This window comes from Sarcophilus harrisii, chromosome 1 (assembly GCF_902635505.1).
Source record: "Sarcophilus harrisii chromosome 1, mSarHar1.11, whole genome shotgun sequence".
Lineage (NCBI taxonomy): Eukaryota > Metazoa > Chordata > Mammalia > Dasyuromorphia > Dasyuridae > Sarcophilus > Sarcophilus harrisii.
This window is the reverse complement of record NC_045426.1, coordinates 534078661-534106239: the sequence shown is the minus strand read 5'-3', so window position 1 is coordinate 534106239 and position 27579 is coordinate 534078661. Positions and strand designations below refer to the sequence as shown.

Sequence of the window (27579 nt, the reverse complement as noted above, 5' to 3'; positions counted from 1 at the left end):
CCCTGTTCGAAATAACCAGACCACAAAGACACTGTATTTGTAATAGATTTGAGAAAGTATATATAATTTTATAAATTATTTGGTAGAATTCACAATTTTCCAGTAGAAAGGAAGTACCCTATGAGACTGGGGCATGCCCTTAGCTGGCAGGCTAAATCCTGAAAGGACTGAGCACCCTAAAAGATTCAGTTAGCTATAAGGAGAAGTGTGTTGGAAAGAATAGTGCAGTTAGGAGAATTACCATGTGGTATGGAGAAAGGGAACACAAGGCAGAATGTTGTGGTGGACTGGCCCAGAAGAAAGTGGTGGCCATGGGATGGCTCACAAGTAGGTTTTATAGGGAAAGTATGGCCTCAAATTACTAGGATTTCCACAGAAGAAATATTAAGTAACTTGGAGAGGGAAGTCCAGTTAGACAAGGATGGATCCTGCTAGAGAAAAAAGATAAGCCAGGTCCAGAGGGATTGGAGCCTGAGAACAAGATGTTTGAGGAAATGTATCAAGAATGGTGTGAGAGGTTTTCAAAAGTTAATAAAAGATGAGGGATTGTGGAATTATCTGAGTAAAGACACTCATGGGAATATAGTCTTGTTTGTTTGGTTGTAAAAACAGATTTTATTATTGTTTTTCTCCATCACCAGAATTTCAACCAGCATTCCTCCCCCATCCTTTTCCAGACAGACATTTCAAATTACAAATGAGTGTTATAAAAAGGATGAAAGGGGAAAAGTCAGGAAAACTCAGCATCACACACATATACACACACAGCCTTCCTATATCTGCAAATTGGTATGAGTCTTCTTTTATCTCTTCATTGAGAATGTGTTTTTCTGTATAATTTTGTCACATTTACTATTGTTTTGAGGTGGTTCTGAACTTGGAAGTTTTAGTCTTCTTAAAAGCTGCCTCAGAAAGGGAGAGGGCAAGCATTTTTGCAATGAGACTGGCTTCCCTAGTGTCAAGACTTTTCTTTGTCCAGCTAGTCACTCAAGTAAAAAAAAAAAAAAAAAAAAGAGGAAGAGAATTTGAGGAAAACTCTAGAAATCAATGTGCAAGGTATTGTCACCATCAACCCCTTGACAACATGACTGGCAGGCTCAAGAATCTGAGTGCACATTCGCTGCCTGGGCTTTCCTGTTGGCATTGGAAAGTGGCACCAGGCGTTCCTCAGCTCTACCAAACAAAGAAAGCAAAAATAGGAACAGCCTGTGGGGCAGGGCTCTGGCTCCACTCTTTCAACAAAAGCAGGACTAGGAATCAAGGAAAGATTACCTTAAACCTCAAAGATTTCTTCATTAGAACTCTGTTCATTTGCAGCACCTATTTCTGGGTCTGTTAAAGCAGACATGGTGACACCATCAACCAAGGTGGATTCTGAAAGTTGGCCTTCCTGATCTTTCCATTAACTTCTTGTTTTGTATTCTTTGTGCCTTCTTCCTGCTCCTCTTTCCCTTCTACAGGTTTTCCACTTCCTTCAACCACCTTGGTGTAGTTGTCTTCTAACTTACTCTGCAGAATGTGAAGATGGAAGTCACCAATGATATTTCCTTTGTTGGAGGTTGACACAGTCATTGTTGTAAACATCATTTGCATGACTGTCATGACTGTGATTGTCACTGGGATCATTTCTGCTCCCATGCTTCTTATTGCTTTCATTAGAATGGTCACCTCCGCTGTCATCACTACTGTTGTCTGGTTGGCAGTTGGGAGGTCAAAATACATCAGGGCATCTTCCAAATATTCCAAGTGTCCCAGAACAATCTGGGGTGGCATAGGAAACAAGATGAATTCCTCCTCCAAGCTCTGTTCACTTCCACTGTTCTCTGGATCACTTATAACTGCCATGGTGGCATCTATGGGCCACATGGAGCCCGAGGCAAAGTCTTGATTATCTTAAGATAGGGTTCCTGATTTTCCTCTTTCTGCAGTTCTTTTCTCCCTCTTCCACAACTTTTGTCACTTCTTTCCACAGTTTGCTTTTTGAAGTAGTGAAACATCTGTCAGGTTAAAAAAATGTATACACTGTCTTTTCTTTTGATGTCTTCCCAAGAGGTTCCTCAGCCAAGAACACAGTGGCAGTGGGAATCTCTTCTTTGAGAGGGAATCACTTGGGAATATAGTCTTAAACTATACCTTAATTGTGACTTGAGACTTTATAATAGAGATATATAGCTTTAAAAGTTGCAGCAATTGTCCCCTCCTGTTTCCTACCATCACTTAATTAGCATTTAAATACTTCTCTTAAAGGTAATTATGGCTTTAAATTCTCTTATCTGAGGATATCTACTTGTATAAGAGTTCTCTAGGAAAATTTAAATTAAGACATTATAATTATTGACTTGTATTCTTTTTGTTTCTGGGATAGATTTCCTGGTTTAAGATTGTATGGGACATAAAAAGAGCCTTACCCAAAATGACTAGTCAAGAGATCACCCAAAGTAGAGAGCAGAAAGATTATTTATTGAATCCTCATGAGGATGAGCAGTCCTACTATGAGATAAGGGAGAAAGCTTGAGGTAGGAGAGCTAAAGAAGTACTAAAGATACACAGCTTTTATACAAGAGATTACATACAAGAGAGCATTGAGAAGGGGAAGGGGGCATCTAATTGACTGTTGCTTTCCGGGAGAGATTGGAATGAAGGTTTCCATTTCCCAAAAACCACCTGATTTCTAGGAAACAGAAAATAAGGCCTTCAGACTTTACAAGCAGACAATGTTTATTTATTTATTTTTTTTATTATTTAATAGCCTTTTATTTACAGGTTATATGTATGAATAACTTTACAGCATTAACAATTGCCAAACCTCTTGTTCCAATTTTTCACCTCTTACCCCCCACCCCTTCCCCCAGATGGCAGGATGACCAGTAGATGTTAAATATATTAAAATATAAATTAGATACACAATAAAGTATACATGACCAAAACGTTATTTTGCTGTACAAAAAGAATCAGACTCTGAAATATTGTACAATTATTTTGTGAAGGAAATCAAAAATGCAGGTGGGCATAAATATAGGGATTGAGAATTCAATGTAATGGTTTTTAGTCATCTCCCAGAGTTCTTTCTCTGGGCGTAGCTGGTTCAGTTCATTACTGCTCCATTGGAAATGATTTGGTTGATCTCATTGCTGAGGATGGCCAGGTCCATCAGAACTGGTCATCATATAGTATTGTTATTGAAGTATATAATGATCTCCTGGTCCTAGATCATTAGATACTTCAACAACAATACTAGATGATGACCAGTCCTGATGGATCAGGCCATCCTCAGCAACGATCAACCAAATCATTCCAATGGAGCAGTAATGAACTGAACAGCTGCACAGAGAAAGAACTCTGGGAGATGACTAAAACCATTACATTGAATTCCCAGTCCTATATTTATGCACACCTCATCTTTGATTTCCTTTCACAAGCTAATTGTACAATAATTCAGAGTCTGATTCTTTTGTACACAAAATAATTTTGTCATGTATACTTATGTGTATCTAAGTTATATTTTAATATATTTAACATCTACTGGTCATCCTACCATTTAGGGGTGAAGGTGAAAAATTGGAACAAGAGGTTTGGCAATTGTTAATGCTGTAAAGTTACCCATGTATATATCCTGTAAATTAAAGGCTATTAAATTTAAAAAAAAAAAAAAAAAAAAATGATCTCCTGGTCCTGCTCATTTCACTCAGCATCAGCTCGTGTAAGTCTCTCCAGGCCTTTCTGAAATCATCCTGTTGGTCATTTCTTACAGCAATAATATTCCATAATATTCATATACCACAATTTATTCAGCCATTCTCCAACTGATGGGCATCCACTCAGTTTCCAGTTTCTAGCCACTACAAAGAGGGCTGCCACAAACATTCGTGCACATACAGGTCCTTTTCCCTTCTTTATGATCTTTGGGATATAAGCCCAGTAGTAACACTGCTGGATCAAAGGGTATGCACAGTTTGATAACTTTTTGAGCATAGTTCCAAACTACTCTCCAGAATGGTTGGATTCGTTCACAACTCCACCAACAATGCATCAATGTCCCAGTTTTCCCGCATCCCCTCCAACAATCATCATTTTTTCCTGTCATCTTAGCCAATCTGACAGGTGTGTAGTGGTATCTTAGGGTTGTCTTAATTTGCATTTCTCTGATTAATAATGACTTGGAGCATCTTTTCATATGACTAGAAATAGTTTCAATTTCTTCATCTGAGAACTGAAGCAGTGTTTAAATTAATAGTCTAAATATCAATAAATGTCAAATATTGGTAAATGTCATCAGCTCAGGTTAAGTTAATATGTTTATAACTGGCCAAGGCTCAAGTAAATATGGGCCTATACATATTATAGCATATAAGCAGGTCATGGAGACACAGAAATAATGAAAATAAAATACAGAAAAAGAATTCACACATTCTTCTAAGTTCTTCACCTTATCTCTCTAATCCACACAGGATGTAAACTGGACTCCCCCAAACAATGGGAGAAAAGATCAAGGCGGTGGGATTCTGTTCTATTTAATCTGGTGTTTTGCAGTTTATGCTTTGTACTCTTCCTTTTACTGACAAATACCTTATCAGATAGGAGATACCCTTTCTCAAGAGATTGTAATAAACCCCTCTTTGCTTCTTCTTTCTCTAAAAGTCTGATTGTTATTGTAGTTGATACTGTCCCATACAGGGCCATTTCAGAAATTCTTGAAAATCTCGAGCTAATCCCAAGACAAAATTCATTTAATGATTAAATCTGTGTTACTTGATAACTTGGCAAGTTCTTGAACTTTTAGTGACAATTGACTGATTTTTTTTTTTTTTTTTTTAATTAATTTCCATTGGGCATGGTCCAGAGGTCTTCAAACTATGGCCCCGGGCCAGATGCAACAGCTGAGGATGTGTATCCCCTTCACCCAGGGCTATGAAATTCCTTTATTTAAAGACCCACAAAACAAAGTTTTTGTTTTTACTATAGTCCAGCCCTCCAACAGTCTGAGGGACAGTAAACTGGCCCCCTATTTAAAAAGTTTGAGGACCCCTGGTTTATGCACTCAATTTAGTTTTTTAGAATGAAAATTTGAAGGGAAGAATTTCTGAAATTATATCTTCAGGTACTTCACATGATCAATTATTACTCTAACAATTAATTCTTTGGGAAAGTTATTTTCAATAATAAAATCTTCTGCAACTATAAACATTTCAAAAGAAGGATTTTCTACCTGTCTCCCATACATTAACTTTTTTTAGTAAAACTTCCAATTTTATCTTTTAATGTAAATATGTTACAATTTTTTTTTCCTGAAGCAGGATGTTTATATCATTCAATTTTTGAAAATATCCAACAAATATCACAGTTTTGAAAACCAAATGTCATTATGAAAAAAAAGTAACAAAATCAGATTTCTGCTTGGTCAAAATTATTACAACTTCATCTTTTAATTTCAATAATCTGTTTAAAATTCTGGAGGCTTATCTTCCTCAAAAAGAATGTAAGCTCTTTGGTGGTAGGGATTGATTTTTGTAATCAGGGATAGTGGCCTGGGATTTGAAAATAATCTTTTCTTTGCTTTAGCACTCTGTTACCTTCCCCAGTCTAGAAAGTAAGTTCCTTTGTGGCAGGGACTGGCTATGTAATGAGGAGTGCAGATTCATGCCATATAACTCCTGTAACATTCAATTAATGGGGAATTAGGGAAAGGACTTGTGCTTCAGGATAGGAAATAAAATGCTGCCTTTGGAGTTTCAAAGGCACACTTTTTTTTTAATTAAAGCTTTTTATTTTCAAAACATATGCATGGATCTTTCAGCATTGACCCCTGCAAAATCCTGTGTTCCAAATTTTCCCCTCCTTTCTCCCAATTCCTCCCCTAGATAGCAAGTAATACAATATATTTTAAACATGTTAAAATGTTAAATCCAATGTATGTATACATATTTATATAGTTATCTTGCACACATTCTTGCAAGAATGTAAAATAAATTTTTCCTGCATTCAAAAAAATATAATTCCACCCTCTTGAGACTTACCTTACCTCTTCATATAGTAATAAGCTTTTGTAATCAGAGTCCATATCTTTGCAAAGGTTTGAAAACAAACAATTGTTAAGGGAAAGGCTTTTAATGAAGATAATGATTTAATAGTATAGGGAAACACAACATCTAATTCTAGTGACTTCTTTTTTTTGTCTAAGTGTCTTCTGATGGATTATGCAATTAGTAAAAATGTTATATTCATTGCCACCAGCTTAACTTTTTGCTACAAATCCAACATTCATGTCCATCATTGCTCCAGCACCATTTGTACAGATTAGAATGACTTTTCTTTTTTTTAATAGCTTATGTATACATATTTATACAGTTATCTTGCTGCCCAAGAAAGGATTGGATCTAGAAAGGTAAAAAAAACTGAGAAGGAAAACAAAAATGCAAGCAAACAATAACAGAAAGAGTGGAAATGCTATGTTATAGTCCATACTCATTTCCCATAGTTCTCTCTCTCTCTCTCTGGGTGTAGCTGATTCTCTTCATTACTGAACAATTGGAACTGGTTTGGATCATCTCATTGTTGAAGAGAGCCATGTCCATCAGAATTGATCATCATATAGTATTGTTGTTGAAGTGTATAATGATCTCCTGATTCTGCTCATTTCACTTACCATCAGTTCACGTAAGTCTCTCCAGGCCTCTTTGAAAACATCCTGCTGGTCATTTCTTACAGAACAATAATATTCCATAACATCGAATAACATTTTTCCACTGCAAATCTTCATTTGTGAAAAACTCATTGACTTTAAGATATTTATCTTCTCCTCTTGTGTGCCCTTGCAAAGGGCAACAAAACAAAAATTCCTCAAGTATGCTTACTTCATAAACATTTTACATAAATTAACAACTGTGTCATGTTAGAAATATCAATTGTTTCATGTAAATAAATTGCAAACTTTGGGCTGTGCTTAAGTTTAATAATATGCATCTGGAATTGTCATTACTAATTTCAGAAATTCTTTTGGAAACTGTCATTTGATAAAGGAATTTATAAATTTTATCCACATTTTCCTATAACTTATTTTTGACATTTTAATAGCAGCAAATAACATAAGATCTATCATGTAGGACTTTTTTACTTTTTGCAGTTGAATAAGAAATCTCATAAAATGCAAGTAAATACTTTTCATTAGTAGTAACAAATTTCTCAAAACATTGTTTTTCACTATTTGAAGACTTTAAAAGTTGTTCAAAATATCCTTTGGTTTGTTGTAGTTTGCTCCATGCTTGGCATTAAGATGTTATTTTAGTTTAACTTGTTTCATGCTCTCCCTACAGCCAAAACTCCATTATAAATTAAGCAGAGATTTTTTCCATACTATCATAATTATTTGAAGTAAATTCATATTGCACAAATGATTTGATATATTTTCTTTTTCTTATCAGTTTAGGTGCACTACAACCTGGTAATGAAGACTGCCATATTGTCATCAGTATATTTACCTGTTCTATCTAAATTTAGCCACTTATCCATAACCAAAAAATATTTTAAAATTTCTTAAATAAATACCAACTTTAGTTTATTAAATTACATTCATTTGTGCTTAATTTTAAAAACTGACATTCACATTTACCTATACATATTTAGTTTATTAAATTACATTCATTTGTGCTTAATTTTAAAAACTGACATTCACATTTACATATACATATAAGCACTGATGGTGGAGAAATATTAAAGGGATTAAAGTGCTACAAGTAAACACTTATGTATCTGTAAAAGAAGGAGATAACAATTTTAAAAATCAAACATTCTAACACAATACAATCCAAAGATATGATAATTTGATACGTGCCTCATGAGGAATGACTATAGAAAAATATTAAAAGTATTTTCTGTAATTAAACTATCATGTTTTTGTAAGAGCAGTATTACAATAAAAACACTGCAATTCATAACATACTGTAGTCTCAAATCTGATCTGAGTCGATGAGCTTCTGGAATGGCATGATATGACTGCACGCACAGGTGCAAAATGTACAAATTATGTTCAGAGCCAAGGCTGCAGTGAAGTCATCCAATGCAAAATGGGCAAGCACTGAGAAACATTTCAGGTTCATTATGAATTTGATTTTGAATTATTGGTCGTTGCACATTCAGAAATCTTTTACATTCCCAAATTTTCTGTGACCCTCATATTGAGTTACTTGACACCATATGGAGTCTAAATCCACAGTTTAAGAAGCTCTGTTTTACAGGAAGCCTTTTCTAATCTTTCTTAATTCTTTTATTATTTCCTATTTATCCTGAATATAGTTTGTGTATATTTGTATGTTGTATCTCTCATCAGATTATGAATTCCTCAAGGGCAAGAATTGTTTTTTATCTTTTATATCTCACACAGTGCTGCACACAGAGTAAATGTTTTTTGACTGAATGTCTGTATAAATGAAGCGTCCCCCATCACTATCCTCATCATTCCTCCATGCCAGTTTCATGGTTTGTTTCCCAAATTCCTCCTCTAATTCTTCTGTCTGTCCAAATTGTCTGTAGTAAATAGCAGTAACAAAATCATTTGTCTCTTCCTTCACTGGCCTTTACCCAAATACTCTCAGCATTGTTTTCTCATCAATAAAACGATTTCTTTACTTACCTCACAGAGTTGCTGGGAAACTACCTTGTAAATTTAAACAACTAAGAAAATTTAAGTTGCTATTAAGGCAAGTTGTTATTATTGATTTGCCTTACAAATTCAAAGAAAGCCTCATTCTTACATTTTTGGTTTGATTTGGGTCTTACATTTTTCAGATACTTTCAGAGAAAGACAGTTTTAGAACTAGAGGGAGTCTTAGATGCTTTTTAGTCCAATCCCCTCATTTTACAGATGAGAGCCAGCAAGATTAACTCCTATGGTTATGGTCAGAGAATTAATAAGTATCAGGGAACAGAATATGAATCTTGACTCCTCACACAGCACTCCATTTACTGCGCTATGCTGTTTCTCCTTTTTTTCCCCACTTCATTTGGAAGAAAATTTAATGATAAGGCCCCACTGTAATCGATACTTTCTAAGGCTGTGGAGAAGATCAAAAGAGACTATGTATATAGTGCTCTAGAAACGCCAGCTATTGATCGGATAGACTCAGAATTAAAAATTGCGTTCTCCTTCCTCACCTCTATCTCCTGGCTTGCCTGTCACCTTTCAAGGTTCAAGTGTCACCTCTATCCTTTCAGCTCCAAGTGCCTTCTCTCTGAGATATTTATTCATTTTTTTTGGTACCAGGTAAAAGAAGCCTCGATGGTTATCTAGCCTTAATCGCTTTATGAATGGCTAAGTCAAACGGAGACTCGTTAAAGACCTTCCATTAATTTCTGGTATTAATTCACGGTATCCCATGACATCGGGGGCCATTTCCAGTCACCCTGCTCCATCCCTCGCCCCTGGATCCAGGGGGCTTTGGAGGGGGAGGGGGAGGGGGAGGCAGGCGCCCTCTACAGCCCGCCCGCCCTCCTGAAATCCACTTCGCTGGCATCAGCTTCTCGAAACCTCGGCTCTCTTCCGAAACGAAGGAAGGACGGCTTCCGTCTAAATGGCCAGTATAGGTAGAGGTGCTGAGGGCGGTCTTCCCCGTAAGAGTTTGAGCATCCCTCGGCCAGGTTACATCTTCCCCCCTTTCCCATCCCTCCCTGAGGCCTGAGTCACACAGCAGCACTTGTTTACTGAGACGGGCTGACGTCATCGCTGTGGAAGGAGAGTGCGTTAAGGAAAGATAAGTACCTTCACTGGATCCCACTCGCTAGCGTTCTAGCGGATGGCTAGGAAGCCGCTCCACGACGCTAGGCCAGATGCTGCTGCTTACGGAAGCGTTTCCCCGGGAACAGCCTCAAAGTGCTGTTTGTGCCCGCGCGCGCGCTCTCCCGACCAGAACGGGAGCGTGCCCGCACAGACGTTTTGACGCACATACGCCGATGTCAGGGACGGGGACGACGTCGGGTCAGCGGTTCGTCTCTCGGCGGTTCCCGGAGCTGGGTTTTTCTCTTTGCCGACGTGTTCGTGCGCGGCCTCCCTTCAGCAGGGTTTGGGCCCTCCGCGTGTTTCAGCTCCCTGTTCTCTTGCTTCGCCATTTTCCTCCGGCGCTCAGCTCCGATTACAACCCTTTAGACTGATTTGGGAAACAGGGTGGGTGAGGCCTTGGTTTGGGGAATCGGAAAAGAGCGTGGAGTCTTGTCCGCTGCCGGCCCCCGTAGGTCTCACGTGGACTCGGGATCTCGTCCTCGCTCGGGTCCGAGACAGGAGAGGGGAAGCCTAAAGAAAGCACCCGGACGTGGCCGGACCTTTTGTCTCTAGTGCCTGGAGTCCGCGGCCACCGCTCTTCTTAAATGAGCAGTTTTTTTTTGTTTGTTTTTTTTTTTTTGCTCTTAGTTGCCCCTCCCCCGTTATGTAAATGAATAACCGAACCCCTGAGGTTCGTTTCCTACTGGCCTGAGTTGGGGACGCCGCGGCTTAGGCCATTAGTGCCTCTTTTGAAGCAAAAATACAGAGGAGCACAGTGACTTGTACGGGATCACACGGATAGATAGGGATGGAAGCCAGACTTGAATCTAAAATCTCTTAATTTTCCTATGCTCTTATTGTTCCTATTCATAGTTTTGGTCATTAATTGGGTTCTTAAACATTTATACTTTTTTTCTTGAACTTCTGAGTGTGACCTCATATTAAAAGTCAGAATCTTAGGTTAAAGCCAAACATTTTAAATTGATTTTCTTTTTAGTCTTCTAATGCATAAATGGCCTGGCTACACAAAGTTCATCTAAAGTAGGGAGGGGGCGGGGGTGGGAGTGTTATTTGACATTTGTAAGAGGGTCACTTTGTAGCTGTATGGTTGGAATGGTGTGGGAAGCTTTTTGGGAGGATGTAGGGTATTAGTATTTTGCTTTTCACTAGTCTGGGTTGAAGTATTTAAGTGTCTTATTTCTTAATGTTAGTAGGAACGAGATGGACAAAAAAAAAAGACCCATGATTTTTAACAAGTGGATCTCTTTTCTGCAGGACTCAAGCTAATTGTTCAAGATGTCGTACATGCTTCCACATTTGCACAATGGTTGGCAGGTAGATCAAGCGATTCTTTCAGAAGAGGACCGAGTGGTGGTTATTCGATTCGGACATGATTGGGATCCCACCTGTATGAAAATGGATGAAGTTTTATATAGTATTGCAGAAAAGGTAAATATTATTTGAGTAAGTTTTTAATATTATGATCCCTCATGTTTGTTTGTTTACAAAGCCCTTTGATGTCCTTTTTCTCCTTTGATCCTCCTAACAGCCCATCAAATAGGCAGAACAAGTATTGTCTTCATATTACAGATGAAAAAATGGAGACCCAGAGAGGTAAATTCACTATAAAGAGTCATACAGCTTTATGGGGATGGAAGCAGGATTTAACCCTGAATCTCCTAATTCTCTTTTGCTCTTCGGAATTCTTGTACTCTGCTGCTACTTTTAATTGATGTCATTAATTAGGTTCTTAAATCTACATATTTTTTTCTTTGAATTAAGTAAATGAGGAATGTATATGATCTAAGATTAAAACCCTCACCTCATGTTGAAACCAAAAATTTTAAATTGATTTGCTTTTTTAGTATGCCAGTATGTGGTTTAGATAAAGTATTTTTCAAGATTTACTTACCCCATATCATTTTTAGTTGTATGTAACTTCATTCAGGATTAAAAAGAATCAGAATGATAATAAACATGGTCAATAGAAATTCATCTGTGGCACAGGCTTCCAGCCTAATGGATAATCAATAAGTACTGTTGATTCATTCTTTCTTGATTTCAGGATCTTGCTGTTCCCAGGTATTTTTTTACCTTCAACTTTAGCCTATTTTTGTGTCTGTTAATAGTTGAAATTATGAAAATTAGTTTAACTCCACGTAGAAGAAAACATTAGCCTAAAATTTCAGAAGATATTCCAAGGAAGATTATGCCTTATTTTTAGAGGAAAAAAATTCTCCTTTACCATCTTAGAAGTTCTACTGAAGATATGTTAATTTTGATTTTTAGTATCTTTAGTTTTAAACTTTATGAAAGATATGTGTTATATTCACTGAAATAGATCAAAACTATAATCTTGAAATTAGTGTTTTTAATAGTCTCTTACTTGTAATACTCTTTAGTATCTGTGAGTGAACTAATTGATCTCTTTCTCTAAAGCAAATTCCATTGACACTTGGAAATAAAACTTTAGACTTGTGTTGTCTAAACCAGAGTACTCTATTTTAGTGTTCTTTTTTTTTTCTGACAATATTAATTGCTGACTATTGATGTGGGTTATCACTGTGTTACTAGGTGGTAACCTTTTGATACAAATATCTGGTGGCTGTGATAAGAATAATCATTTAACATGTTTTGTTTTCAGATGTTGTGATGATGGTAAATTATTCATTAAGAAGAAATTTACAAATTTTAAATGTAATTAAAGGTTAATGAAAGTCATTAAAAGCATCTTTTAAATTACCAAATATCATGGCTTACTTTTATAAACATTGTTTTTCTTTCATTTAAGTCTTCCATAGTGTTAGTAAGAAACACCAACATGAATCTCTACATAAACTCTGTAAAGAATATATTGACAGATCCACATAGACATGCATGTGTGTATGCTTTGTATGTGTGTGCAGGGCAGTTGTAACAAGCTAGGTGCTCAGTGGATAGAGTGCTGAACTTGAAGTCAGGAAAACTCATCTTCTTGAGTTCAAATCTGTCCTCAGACACTAGCTGTGTGATCCTGGGCAAGTCACTTGACCTCTGTTTGCCTTACTGTACTAGAGAAGGAAATGGCAAACCCCTCCAGTATCTTTGCCAAGAAGACCCCATGGAAACCATTGGCATACTATGATCTTTGAGGTCATGAAGAGTCATAAGTGAACAATAAAAACATTTTATATGAAGCTAACCTGACAGTCTTTGTCCAGGATAAAGTTTATCATATTAGGAATGACAATTAACTAGAGATTAGAATTAAAGAAATGCCTTTTCGTTTGACTTCTATATACTCTGTTATACTTTCAACATCTAGTCACATTCTAATCTCTGTCTCCCACCTCAGTAAACTAATGAATTGGTAGAGATTTCTGAGGAAAGCAAGGGAGAAAAACTGCATTTTTTTTTTCAAACTGGGAACCACTACTGAAGTATATAAAGTATATGAACCTTGATTTCCATTTTATAGGTTTTTACCTATAAAAGTTAAACATGGGTACACGAAGCTATAAGCTGCCCTTAAGCAGTCTAAATCCTGCTGCCATTAGTCAAAATGAGACTCGAATGGTTGATGATTGTATCAGTCATCTCTTCCTAGTCCAACAATGTTGTAATAAGTTATAATTAGCTAGGGAATATAATGCAAGTTTTCGTGTTCTGTTAATTATATTTGTTCCTCTTCTAAATCTATTATCATTTCTATGTCGTAAACCACTATATAAAAGGCTAAATTATATATAACAATAAATCTAGTAATGAAAACAACTTTAGAAAATTTTAACTTCTGGCTTTATAGATTTCTGTATCATATTTCTATAATTTAGTGGAATTTGGATTTAGTTTTAAATTAACATCCATTTTAATATCTACATAAAATGCAAACCTAATTTTTGCAAAAAAAATTTTCAATACTTTGTATTCCATACCACCACCCCTCCCACTACCACCACCCTATTTAAGGACATAATAGAAATGTATAATTCTGGAATTTGTTTTGGGGAAGCATTAGAATTTTTGATGCTTAAGGTTTCTGTGGGAAATAAGAAAAACATAACTTTCTATTTAAAAATCTCCCTCTGCAGAAATGGCAGATAATGGGAGATCTCCTTCCTCATCTTGCTAGCGAGCCATGTTTGGATATCACGACAGTTTTAAAGTGAGTAAAACTTCCAAATGTTCAGGTTCTTGATTATACAGTATTTCTCCTCAAATATAGTTTATTGACATACTGCTTTTGCCAATCAGTACTTCACATTGATTTTAACTCTTTAATTTTGAGGTGTGTACTTAATGATGGAAACTATTTTTAGACTTTATCAAATCTAGAGTTTACTATTCAAAGTTGTGGTACAATAAAATTTAAAAAAGTAATTTTGCCATTTGACAAGTAGTTTCAAGAACTTAAATATTTCTTTATTATATACAAAACATTTTTACATTTTGAATTTTTGAAGCTCACAGTGATAATTTGAAGTCACAAGTAGTAGTAATAAATTCCAGTGTTGCTTTGAGATGCACTAGAACAACATAGGATTTTATAGACAGAATGAAACTTGGAATCATCTCAGCTAACACCTTCATTTTATAAATTAGGAAAATTATGTAAAAGGGAGGTGACTTGCCCAAGTTACACTTTTAATAAATAACTGAGATGGCACTAGAACCAGATCTCCTGTCTTCCAAGTCCAGTGCTCTTTATGTCATACCATGCTTTTACTTCATATTCCCTATTTAAATGTAATGTTTATAAAAATTTTGTTTATGCTTTTTTTTTGAGACTCTTTGATAACTGAAGGACAGAACCATGTACATAAAAATAAATTTAAGAAATGTTAGTTTGAAGATACAGATTAAAGTTTTTAATTTTGGATTATGAGCATTTGGAAGCAGTATATGCGTAAATTATTTGTGGGACTGTTAAGAGATCCAATATGGAGGATTCAAAAATCTTTTTATTTTAGAAAAATTAAAGAAAATCACTCTTTCCAATGGAAGTTACATAATCAGTCTCTCTCTTTCTCCTCTCTCTCTCCCCCTCTCTCTTTCTCTCTCTCTCTCTCTCTCTGTGTGTGTGTGTGTGTGTATATGAGATGCTGTTTCAATTCACGATGAGTTTATGTGACAAAAGATTCTAGTTTCTTATTAAAAGGAGTCCCTATGGATGATTACAGATTCTCATTAGCCCTAATCACTTATGTCTGTTTATAGAAGTAAGGCCTTAGTCCTAAAAGTAAAAAAGTTGCATGAGCCTAACTAAATTGTGGTAGAATAGACTTTAGTAAGATACCTGAATGTCCTCTGGTTAATGAAATCATTAGCATTTGATTTTCTTATATCAGCCACAAAATTAATTCCTTAAAAATATAAAAATCACTGCCCAAAAATATTGGAAAATATTAGGTAGATTTTTTTAGTTGGTTGAATTGTATCCACATATGTCTCTCCAGAGTGTTTCTTAACAAATTGTTTCAGCCAGCAGAGAAAAATCTCTTGAGTACATGCCACAGGAATTCATCCTATTCATAAATGTTTGAATGGAGGTAGAAAAGTACTACTTAACATTCATGTAGAAAGACACATCATGAAAAAATTCATTTGAATTAATCAGTTAGTAATCTGAAAATTTTGAATTAATCAGACATTTATTAAATGCTCACTTTGTGCCAGGAGATAACAAGAGGCAAAAGAAAATCCCTGCCTTTTTTTTTTTTTTAACCTTTTTTATTTGGCCAATTCTACTTTTAAAAAAGTTTTTTTTTTCTAATAGCTTTTTATTTACAAGATATATGCATGGGTAATTTTTTAGCATTGACAGTTGCAAAACCTTTTCCAATTTTTCCCCTCCTTCCCTCCACCCTCTCCCCCAGATAGCAGGTAGACCAATACATGTTAAATGTTAAAGTATATGTTAAATACAATATATGTGTATATGTCCATACATTTAGAAAATCCCTACTTTCAAAGAACTTTCCTTCTATTGGGGGAGATAACATGCAAACAAATAGAGATAAAAGAAGCCATATACATGATAAATATGATATAGGGAAGCCATTGGAGTAGAATGGGTTTGGGAAAGGCTTCTGTGGAAGGTGAGATTGTAGCTGGCATTTAAAGGAAGTCTGGGAGGTCAGTAGTCAAGAACTGAGGAGGGAGAGCACCTCAGGCATAAGTGGACAATGCTTGGAGTTGAGAATTGGAATATTTTATTCATGGATCAGTCATTATATTAAGTGAGAGAACTGAGATTCAAAAGATTTAAATACACTGGCATGATGTACCAACTAGTAAGTGAACTTGAATAGGGATAAATGTAAAAACTTTCACTTAGATTAAAAAAAAAAAACTGCACAGATACAAAATGAGAAGGAGCTGACTTAACTGTAATTTTAAAAAATCTTAGAGGTTTTAGTTGCTTAAAAACTCAATATAAGTTGATAATCTAGAGATATCTCTAGATACAACTGTTTTGAGATTTTGTGGTATAGTTCATATTATAGATTAAATAACAGTAATTTTTTAAAATTGCTTTTTATTATTATTATTATATACAATAATACATTAATTTTTATAATTTGATAATTAATTATAATATTAAAAATTAAAAAATTTACTATAATCTCAAGTTGTAAAAAATATATTCAATATTAAAGACAAACAAGAACATGCTTTTAAAAAATCTTTTGATACCTCTTGCTTTTACATCTTCATTTTGTATATGTTCTTCCTTCTTCAAAGCAAGCTATTCTGTATAACAAAGGTTTTTTTAAAAAGAAAAAAAAAGATATTTTGCAAAACCAACCAACACATCCACTGTGATGAACAATATGTACCATATTCTACATCCATAGACCCCCATACACACACAATTTCAAAGGATAGAGGAAGATTTTAAAATTATCTTTTAGGGCTAAGCTGGGTAATTATAATTACAACATTCCATTAAAACATTCAGGAACTTAAATTATTTCTTTTGTCAGTATTAAAGACTGATAGAGACTTTTTAAAATCTAGCCTTTTTTCAGCTTTACTTTAGTATGAAAATCATAGTGGTAAGGAAATTGCCTTGTTTTTTCCTCAGTAAAACTCAGATCTTGTAAATTAAATGATATAGTAAGTTACTTTTATTAAGAAAATATTTCTTATAATCTTTGCTTTTATATCAGGGGGATTCTAGGGCTTTAGATATAAAGTTCATTCATTGAGTCATAATGATCTTTCTCATATCCCTATGTTTTATCTTGTTTCTCTTATTAAGATTTTGATGTATCTGTTTACTGTTTCTTTTATGATTGAAGTAGTGTACATAGTATTGATCTTTGGACATGGTCAAAAGTATAACTGCAGTATACAGAACTCACTCTGGTTTTCTGTTGGAGTGCTATGTAGAGTTACATTAAGATAAAGAACAGAGGTTATTGAAAGAAGTCAAACTCATTGTTTAATACCTTTAACCCAATTATATTTTTGAAGGATGGTACTTGTAATGAGTGGCAGCTAGATGTCACAATAGAGTACAGGGCCTGAAGACAGGAAAACCTATCTTGCTGAATTTATATCTGGCCTCGCATACTAGCATACTGGACAAGTCAATCCTGTTTGCTTCAGTTTCCTCCTCTGTAAAATAAGCAGAGAAAGAAAAAGCACTCCAGTATCTTTGCCGAGAAAACTCCAAATGGGATCATGAAGAGTTGGACATAACAATAATAGTAAAAAAAAATGTAATAAAACAACTTGCTGAAATTAATGGTAATGAAGCTACAGTTAGAAATAATTAAAAACAATTTTATTAAAATATTAATTTGATTTAATTAAAATGTGATTATGTATATTAATATCTTCTTCAGCAATGAATAGCATTGTGGAATATCTGTTAATTCGTATTGAATATTCCATAAAAGAACTAAAATAATGTCATCTCTAATTTTGAATGTTTGGGTGTGTGTGTGTGTGTATGTGTGTGTGTAACTAAAAGTTCTATTATGATTTGTCTTATTGTTTTCTATTTCTTGTGGGCCACAGTTTTGTTTAAGGTGAAGTCAGTTCATTGGCCTTTTTGTTTTCTGGTTTACAAATTCGCGTATTTATTTTTCAAACACTTAGCTTCTTTAGACCTAGTTTACATATGAGAAAGAGAGAGTAGCCTATTGTGCACAGGAAAGTAGAGGTATATTTATGTGGAATGGCTCTGTGGGAGAAGGAAGAGAGAAAGATGCTGATGAAAATTTTGGTGATACAAAAATTTCAGGAAAACTTCATTAAAAAAAAGAATGATCAAGATCATAAAATTATAGATTTAGAGCTGGAAGGCACCCAAGGACCATCTAGAGGAACTTAGGTAGGCCCTTAGCATTTTAGTTACTTGCCCAAGGTCACACTAGCCTCAAGTAGCAGGGTCATGATTCTCTGACTCCAGATCCATCACTCTTTTCTGCTGTACCATAAGCCTTTACATTTTGGGGTAACTCTGTGCCCTTGCTAGGAATAATATTTTATCTTCTATGCATACTGATTAGATACTTGTGTGCTTATTCTGTGAACTGCATTGTGCTAACTATTGAGCAAAGTGGGAAAGAAAAATATATAGTTTTACATATATAGAGAGAGATGTGTATGTGTATAATATAGTTGTGTGTGTGTGTATATATATGTATATATACATACATACTCTTATTTTTTCATATATACATTTAGTTATGTATAATTAAAACTGTCCTGGCCCATTAGAACTTTACAGTCTTGTTCTTCTTATTAGTCTTCTAATGACCTGATCTAGGAGTACAATTTTGAAAATTAGCTATTCCTTACAGGTATGGTTTACATAATAATTTGTATTTGGGTATTATTTAAAATCAAAATTAGTTTCAATTCCCAATCCCTATATTTATGCACACCTGCATTTTTTATTTCCTTCACAAGCAAATTGTACAATATTTCAGAGTCTGATTCTTTTTGTACAGCAAAATAACGTTTTGGTCATGTATACTTATTGTGTATCTAATTTATATTTTTATATATTTAACATCTACTGGTGATCCTGCCATCTAGGGGAGGAGGTGGGGGGGTAAGAGGTGAAAAATTGGAACAAGAGGTTTGGCAATTGTTAATGCTGTAAAGTTACCCATGCATATATCCTGTAAATAAAAGGCTATTAAAAAAAAAAAAATTAGTTTCAAGTATTCACACCAGAGTAATTGGAAAAGTGGAAGCCAAAAGACTAGAAGACCAAGCTCATGGTCAGGTTCAAAGTTATTGCCAAGCCAGGACCCAAACACTTGAGGTGTTTGTTGAGAGAATATGTTTGAGACTTTATAAGAGAATATTTTATTGAAAAGTCTTTCTATAGTATTTACACTAGTTCAGAGTGAATAAAATACCTGTTGCAATTTCTTTATAGCCTTCATAACAGATTTAGATTGTTTTTTTTTTTAAACTTATTAGGATATCCTGAGTTACCTTAGAAAATAGAAAAAGGATGTGTTAAAATTTAAGTGTCAAAATTTACATTTCAGCTTTTTTTTTCCATAAAAACTATCATAGGGGAAATGGTTCTAGATAGAAGTATGAATAAATGCCTTTATTAAAAAATATCATGATATTGTAACAAAATTCTTTTAAAATGTACCTTTTTGAGATGAAATAAAAAGGATATATCCTAATTGATTCTGCTTTTTTTTTTTTTAATTTTTCTGTTAGGTAAAAAATTTTGCAGTTATATATCTTGTGGACATTACAGAAGTACCAGACTTCAATAAAATGTATGAGTTGTATGATCCCTGTACTGTCATGTTTTTCTTCAGGTATGATTTTTTTTTTTTAAAGTATTACTTAGTTTATTCTAGAAAGATATTGATGTTTAACTTTCAAAATACCTTTGAGTATGGTACTTCTCATTTTGAAACAGTTAATTTACATTCCAAGTGGAATTAGTTTAGAATACAAAAAATGAATCTCAATTTGTTAATAGAGAAATGAAGTCATGCCAATTGAATGTCTTCAGTAATCATTTTTATGAAATGTGGCTGCTGAGAAAACTAGGTTAAGTGTAATTAATGTATTCAAGAAAGTTTCTCCATTTTGTATGTATATTTGGAGGTATGATGAGATTTCATCATATATAGAGGCTTCAAAATAATATGTATTATTAATCTTATTTAATATCTTAATATACATTTAATAATTCATGCATACTATTAATCTGTCATTCTATTTCCCTCAAATATCATGACTGGTTAAATTCAGAAAATAAAGCATTACAGTTTTTACTGCCTACTGATTATAGGAGGAATGATCATAGATGACTGAAGAAGATGGCATTTGGGAGGAACACTAAAGGATGAATTCATATCAGAGTATTCTTTGCCAGTAGAAATGGTGGGATGCTCTGCTTTTCCTTTCCATCCTGCATCTCCTCATCTCTTCTTTATTTCTGTAGGATTCACCATGGAGAAGGTGGCTTTCTTCCTCCATGTAAAGAAGAATAATGTGACCATCCCAAAGCCAACCTAATAAGACACAGGCAGCAAGCTGCAGCTGAGAGTGGGAGGTGGGGAATGTTAAAATCTCAGAGTATGAGAAGTGACTGCATAGTATACCGAATAAAACTTGGGTTGTACTTGTGTGCTGCAGCACACCTTGTAAGAACCAGTAATATGAGAAGGGAAGGTATGTTAATAAATACCACATAAACTGGTTTGGTAGAAACATAAAAGTATATGAAGGGAAGTTAAGTTGAGGTAGAATTGGAAAGGCAGATTACAAACTTGTGGATACTCTTGAATGCCAAGATAAGTAGTTTGGATTTTATCTAATAAATGGAAAGACATTGAAAACTTTTGAGCAGGAGAATGATGTAATTAGACCTGTATGAAAGCAGAATTAACTTGTAGTGGTTGACAATTCAGTTGTAAGGAAGATGAGTTAGGAAGACCTCTCAGGTGGTCATTGGAATTGTTTAAGAAAGAAAACAAGTTATAGAATAGTAATTGAAATAAAGGATGGGCAGAGAGGGATAAGAAAAGTACTATTGCAAAATTTAACTGCTAATTGGGTTTGAGGGAGAATGTTAGGATTCACTAACAACACTGAACAGTCTGATTTAGTGGAAAGAAAATTATTTCAAATCAGGAGGTTCAAATCTCAAGTTAATTAAGGCAATTGACGAGTCTTAAGTAAGTTTCTTTTATGGTCAACTATCTACCATGTGTTACAGAGACAAAATGAAGCCATCATTACCCTTAAGGATGTTACATTCTATCAGGAAAGATAATGTGTTTTTGTCTGTTTTATGTTAAGTGTATATATTTATTTGATGCAAAGTATATATACAAAGTAAATTCAACGTAATATTTTGAGGAGCAGGGAAAGAAAGAGTATAAGAAAAGATTTTATGTAGACAGCATCTCTGGAGCTAAGTTTTTAAAAGAAACTAGGAATTCTGAGAGGTAGAGATGAAAAGGAAGTGAATTCCAGGCATGAGGAAAGTATGTACATTGGCATAGAAACTAGTGATTAAATGCCATGTTTGAAGAACACTAAGAATCCCAATTTGACTAAACCATAAGAAAGGGAATATTATATAACAAGTTTGGTTAAAAAAAAAAAAAGTCTGTGATCAGATTTTGAAAGGTTATAAATGCCAAACAGAGGAGTTTGTAATTGTTCCAGAGAGCCACTGAACTTTGTTGATTATGGGGGAAAGGAATGACATAGTCAAACTTTCATTTTAGGAAAATCACTTTAGCAACTGTGTAGACTATTCATTAGAGAGGGAAGAAACTGTGTGTGTGGTAGGACCAATTAGGAGACTGCTGCAAATAACTTAAAAATGATGAGGGCCTGAATTGGGTGGTGGTTTATTTGAGTAGAGAAAGGAACAGATGCAAGAGATATTATGGAGGTAGGCTATTTAGTAGATATGATATTGGGTATTTAATATATAGTGGATATTTATAATAGCCACTATATTGACATAGATGGGGGGTATTTAATAAATATCATGTTGAAATGAAATATATCTAATGTTTATTCAGAAGTCTGTATAATGGAGTAAAAGCAGTAGTGCATTTTTAAAAATTGAACTAAATTTCCATTTCAAGAAAGCATATATAATAGAAGAAATTATATTCATGAGTGTCCATTTTTGCTTTCTTGTAGGCAAGAATTCTTTTGTTTCCTACTTTCTTTTTCCCTCCTTTCATTTTCCACCACTTCCTCCAAGCAGGCTACAGTTAAGCACAGATATATATATATATATACACACACAAACACACATAACTTCATATCCATCCATACCCATATATATATACACACACACACACACATATATCTGTATATACACATACCTATACCTACCATGCATACATACCCATATATATTCAAACACACGTGTACACATTTATCCATCACGCTTAATTAAATCTTTAAGTTTGACTTTGTCTAAGATCAATGATTCCCAGCCCTACATTTTTTCCCTAATAAATTCTATTCCTCATCTTTGTTGTAGTGTCAGTATATATCTCTTATTTCCTATTCCTACTAACTCTTCTACTTTAATTCTCTTCCTTAACTTGTCTTGCTATTGCTCAATTTCCCCTCACCTATGGATTCCCTCCCCTCTTCCCCCCCCCCCCCCCCGCCCCATCCTTTCCTTCCCTCTTTATCCCATTCTCATTAATAACATACCTTACCCCACTCCTGTTAATCTAAATAACCTTTTGTATCCCATCTTATTCTATGCTACTCTCTCACACCTTGTCCGACTACCATAACTGCACACCTTTCTCTACCCAGCAGTGAATTGTTAAAGTTTTTATTTTATATAAAAACCAGAAATGACAGAGAACACTGTATATTTAAGATAATGATGATATTGTAGCTTTCAGTTGTGACCAATCTCTGCTTGTAATGAGACTTGGAAAAAAATAATAACAATGTATAACTTTGGTGATATATGTGTAAAGTACTTAACATTCTTTTTTCTTTAAAGTTACGTGATATATAACCTATATCAGATTGCTTCATATCTTCAGGAGGTTAGATGAAAGAGAGAGGGAGAAAAAAAATTGGAACTCAAAATCTTACAAAAATGAATGATGAAAACTGTTTTTACATGTAATTGGAAAAATAGAATACTATTGAAAATTTTTTTTAATTAAGTTAAAGTCATGTGAATTGACTTCTTTTTCTTTCTCTTTGAAGGAACAAGCACATTATGATTGATTTGGGTACAGGTAACAACAACAAGATTAACTGGGCGATGGAAGACAAGCAAGAAATGATTGACATAATAGAAACAGTATATAGAGGTGCTCGTAAAGGTAGAGGTCTTGTGGTTTCTCCAAAGGACTATTCCACCAAATACAGATACTGATGTTCTTTTGGAGATGTGAGACTATGTAGAAGCTCTTTGTTTTGTTTTGGGGGATAGGGTGGGGTGGAATTGTGTTTTTGTTTGTTTTTAGCTATTTAAATCCTTTGGGGAAAATGCTTGGAAGATAAATGAAATAAGGAGCTGGCACAGAACATCTTTTTGGAATGAGGGCTATATAGCCTTACATTTTCAGTGTATTTTTATATGATTAAATAACTATAAATAGTTCACATCTGAAAAAAAATTAAAATATATGAAAGTGTGATCAGTCTGTTAATTTTTTTTTTTAATTTGTGATTGGAGATTCCTAGTTTCACTAAATTTACCTCAGAAGATTAAAAGAGTTTGTTTAACCTTTATATTTTATAATTTGTTATTTCTCTATTTTCATTATTTGATAACTATTCAAATCTCCTAAAATCTTCCCAAAATGTAAACAAGAAATGTTAATCCTTTCATCTGGCTAAAAACAGAACCTTCAATTATAATTAAAGAACTTGAGATTCAACTAGTTCACTTCCTACTTTAGTTATCTAACATATTTAGTCTTCTTATTCATTATCATTACTTATTTGTTTTCTCTACAAAAAATCTCTGGGGAAGTTGACTCCATATCCCCAAAAGGTAAAAAATTCTTCCATATAAACTTTCCTTGTGGCAAATTAAACTCATTTCTCTTATTCTAATCTGGTTGGTTATTAAAGGGTAAGATTTAGAACTAGAAAGAGAACAGAGATGAAAAACTAAGGCCCAAAGAAGTCAAGTCATTTTATTTGTACCAAGGTCCCATCTTGTAGTAAATAGAGCCCAAATTTGAATCTTGACTTATTCCATATGAAGCACTTTTTTTCCAATAAGAAGGGGAAGGAAAAAGGGGAATTTTGCTAAATCATTTGAATGAAATTGCAGAGTCCTTTCATTTTTAAAAAAATAAGCTTATCAAGAATCTGAACATCTAAATTACTATCCTAAAAATGTTGTCCTTAAGGTATTTATTCCTCTCGTTTCCATTACTCAAAAGGTTCTTTTAAAACTTAGTGTTTAACCCTCAGAGTTTGGAGAAGAAAGTTACAAAAATGTTGTCATCTTGCATTATAGCCTACTATATTCATCAGATCTGATCTTGAATGTTTTGGACTACTTTCCAAAATGTCATCCTCAAAGAATGAAGATGAGATTTGATTAAAGATATTCAAAAGAATGTATTGTCAGGGGCTGCATTTTTTTTGAGCAATGACAGCATCACTGGGATAGATATGTAAACTGCTGAGATTCTTTTCAATAGGATGTTTACTTTTTTATCTCTTGCCCCCAAATCTAGAATACTCCTCTCTTCCATTTCTCTGATTCTTGGAATCCCTAATTCCCTTCAATCCAATTCATGATCTGCCTCCAACATGAGTTATTTTCTAACCCCAGTCCCACTACTAAGAGTGCTCACCCTCATCCTGAAGGATTGTATGTTACTTTGTACTTTATGTTTATTTTTGTAAACGTTATCTCCCTCCAGTAGAATGCAAACTTTTTGAGGAAAATGGACTTCTTATTTTTGTAGACCTTAAAAAAGAAGCAGCAAATTACTGCCCGGGAACTAAATCTTCCCTGCTGCCTACAATTTTTCTTGATTGTCAAAGAATTTTACCTACCATTTTCATTGTTTCTCCCTGTAATGACATTTGCACTAGCTTAGGGGTAGAAGCTAAATTAGCAGTTTAGGCCTTTTCTTTACAAAAAATAGGATGGCCTTCTATCTGTGTAAGAATTCAGATTATGATCCTGAATTTTTAGTGTTAATACTATCCTTTAACAGAAGTGCAAAACATCAGTCTTTTTTATTAGTAACATTTATGATTATTCAAGAAGTTCTCAGATAATTTAACCATGAACAATCTGATGTCTAACAATTGTGAACAGTTTACTTGAAATATTTGATATTTTAGAGGAAAAGATCTGTGTTAAATTATTATTTTCTCTGGGGTTTTAAAAGCTCTATTCCTTTATAAATTAGATTATGAAAGTGTATGTTGAGACCATATTACCTCAGCTCCCTGAAAAATCATTTTTGCCCTTGCTGGAATTTAAAATAGCCCTCAGCTTTCACAGAGGATGGAGGGTTGATACAAAAAGTCTATTTGAAGGATATTAATGTATCTTGCGAAGCTGTGTTTGGTAGTAATGCCTATTTACATAATAGTGCCTTTTATGAAAGGATCCTAGAGGTGAATTCCTCTTAAAATTTATTACCAAGAAAAACTTTTTTCCCCATTAAACTTGTGAGCTTTCTTCATTCCTTCTGCTCCAAGTCTCTCCTCTTTCGAATCTATTTTCCATGCAAGTAGCAAATTAATCTAATTCTAATTAATATTTTTAAAACAAAGATTTGATCACATTTCTTTCCTATACAAAAATCTTTAATAGCTTTCTATTGCACTAGGTTAAAATTTAGACTTGATCATTTAATTACTCAAGCAAGTATTCAGTAACTATTAGGTGCCTACAGTATACCAAGCACTGTTATGAGGCACTGGAGGTACATGTATAAATAATGAAACAATCCCTACATATTTAAGTTATTTACAACCTGCCTTCCTGTATTCTGTTATTTCTTCCCTTCACTTATTTCAGTCAAATTGGTTATTATCTCTCTGAACTTGACATGCCACCTTCCATCTCTATCCATAACATTGCATAGTCTTTTTCATCTCCTGTGCCTAGAGTGTGTGCTCCCTCCTTACCCCAACTTCTTAAGAGTCTCTAGCTTCCTTTTAATGTTTAGCTAAGTGGCCACCACTTCCATGGGAAAAAACCACTTCCTACCCATATACCCCTACGCAAAATTGTTAAGTGTTCTTTACTTTATTGAACTATTGTATATGTATTGATGTGTGGGTTTTTAAACCTCAACTTCAAGGTTTACTCAGGTTCCAGCTCTTAATTGAGACCGTTCCTATTCTTATTCCACAGTTTTTAGTGTTTTGGAGGACTCTAAAATTACTCTCTGTATTCTTTGTATTTACTAATTTGTGATATATACAAATAGATATATAAAAAATGTATACAAATAGTACAATGTAATTCCTTGAAGGCAGGTACTGTTTCATTTGTCTTTGTATTTTGAATGCCTTGTCATGCAGTAGATTATTTAGCAAGTGTTTCTTGAATTGTTGATAACAAGATTCCTACATATTTACCCTTTGGCCTTAGTTGTCTGATTTATTCACTTGGAGTAACATTTACAGTGCCTGGTATGGGAGTGTTGATACACACCCTCTTCATAATTATTTTTTGTTTTAATTCTGTTATTTTTTTTTTTTATTGTTTTGTGTATGCCAGCTTTGTAAACACCACACACCATTTTTGAAAGTGCAAATCACAAATAAAATGTTTTACTTAAATTGATGGAAATAGCAATTTTGAGGAGCAAAACAACTATTGTCATGATTTAACAATCTCTGAAAAAGAAAAGAGAAATTCTGCCTAAATATAACACTTGAATCAGAATTTCCAAATTTTCCTTTCTAGTTTGCAAGTGTACAGCAATGTTTTTCCTCAAATTATCAACCAAAACTTTTTTGGGGGGAGGGGCGGCGGAAATTCTACATAACATTTATTTATTTTTTTAATGAAAGCTTTTTATTTTCAAAATAAATACATGAATGATTTTTGACTTTCACCCCTACAAAACACTGTGTTCTAATTTTTTTCCCTCTTTTCCCCTTACTACCTCCCCAAGTCCAGCCAATACTTTTAAACTAGCATATTTTTGAAAAGTGCTATTGAAGCGATATTCCTCAATCTACATTAAGATACACCTTTGCCTTTAGTTACAATCAATGTCTAATAATAGAAAGGTTTTGTTTTTCTGCCCCATTGTGCAAAATGAAGTGCTGCATTAGAATGTATTACAGTTACATTCACAGTAGTGACATTTTCATTTAAATCACTGGGAAATGGAAGAGGTTTCGTTATCATACATTATTTCTCTTGTTTATTTTAGCAAAATAAAGGAAACATTTTTTAAAAAGTGTTTTATACTTTAATTAATGTTAACTTTTTATTACTGATGATATTAATTTATTTAACAGGTAATTTGTTGAACCCCTCATGTATGTGTGATGAGCAGTTTTCAAAGGGCTTATGTCAGTTGGAGAAACAAAGAATTGACTCATAAAAAATTAGCTAGTAGGATCAAGCAATTGGTACCAAATGAGGTTTATGGATATTAGGCAAAATAAAATTTAAAAACAAAAGTCATTTTTATATACAACATTGCTTTTCCCTATAGTTTCTTTGTAAAGATTCTTGCATATTTAAACTATAGCCAAATTGGTTTATAGATCATTGAGGTTTTTAAACAAACCATGGTATTGTGTGATAAACTGTCAGGATATAATTAATAATCATAATTTGATATTGCATTCCATGTATATTGACTTTGTTGAAATTAATTATTGGGAAACCATTATAGAACAAA

General features: G+C 34.0%; 2 protein-coding genes across 14 annotated transcripts in view; one reads left to right on the top strand and one right to left on the bottom strand.

Moving 5' to 3' along the window:
* Window positions 1-11001: 11001 nt before the first annotated feature.
* The window catches only part of HSBP1L1 (heat shock factor binding protein 1 like 1), a 66266-nt gene continuing 49688 nt past the window's right edge, over window positions 11002-27579 (bottom strand). For 7 of the 10 annotated variants that reach the window (XM_031946758.1, XM_031946753.1, XM_031946757.1 and 4 more), the window contains exon 5: window positions 11002-11154. In XM_031946758.1, coding sequence (XP_031802618.1) covers window positions 11124-11154 — 31 coding nt within the window. In that variant the 3' untranslated portion in view covers window positions 11002-11123. Of the gene's footprint in view, window positions 11155-11660; window positions 11868-16423; window positions 16481-16510; window positions 17351-27579 lie in introns of those variants that run through there. The other 3 variants (XR_004230999.1, XR_004231000.1, XM_031946760.1) reach the window with 3 other exon arrangements.
* Window positions 11023-25895, top strand: TXNL4A (thioredoxin like 4A). Of its 4 annotated transcripts, XM_031946749.1 has the most exons (5): window positions 11134-11197; window positions 11298-11362; window positions 13819-13892; window positions 19430-19533; window positions 22934-25895. In XM_031946749.1, exons 3-5 carry the CDS (start codon window positions 13866-13868, stop codon window positions 23103-23105), a joined length of 303 nt encoding a protein of 100 aa, XP_031802609.1. In that variant the 5' UTR covers window positions 11134-11197; window positions 11298-11362; window positions 13819-13865; the 3' UTR covers window positions 23106-25895. The 4 variants fall into 4 exon arrangements, with proteins under 4 accessions (XP_031802608.1, XP_031802611.1, XP_031802610.1 ...); XM_031946751.1 differs by lacking the exon at window positions 13819-13892 and having other exon boundaries at window positions 11072-11197; XM_031946750.1 differs by lacking the exon at window positions 11298-11362 and having other exon boundaries at window positions 11111-11197.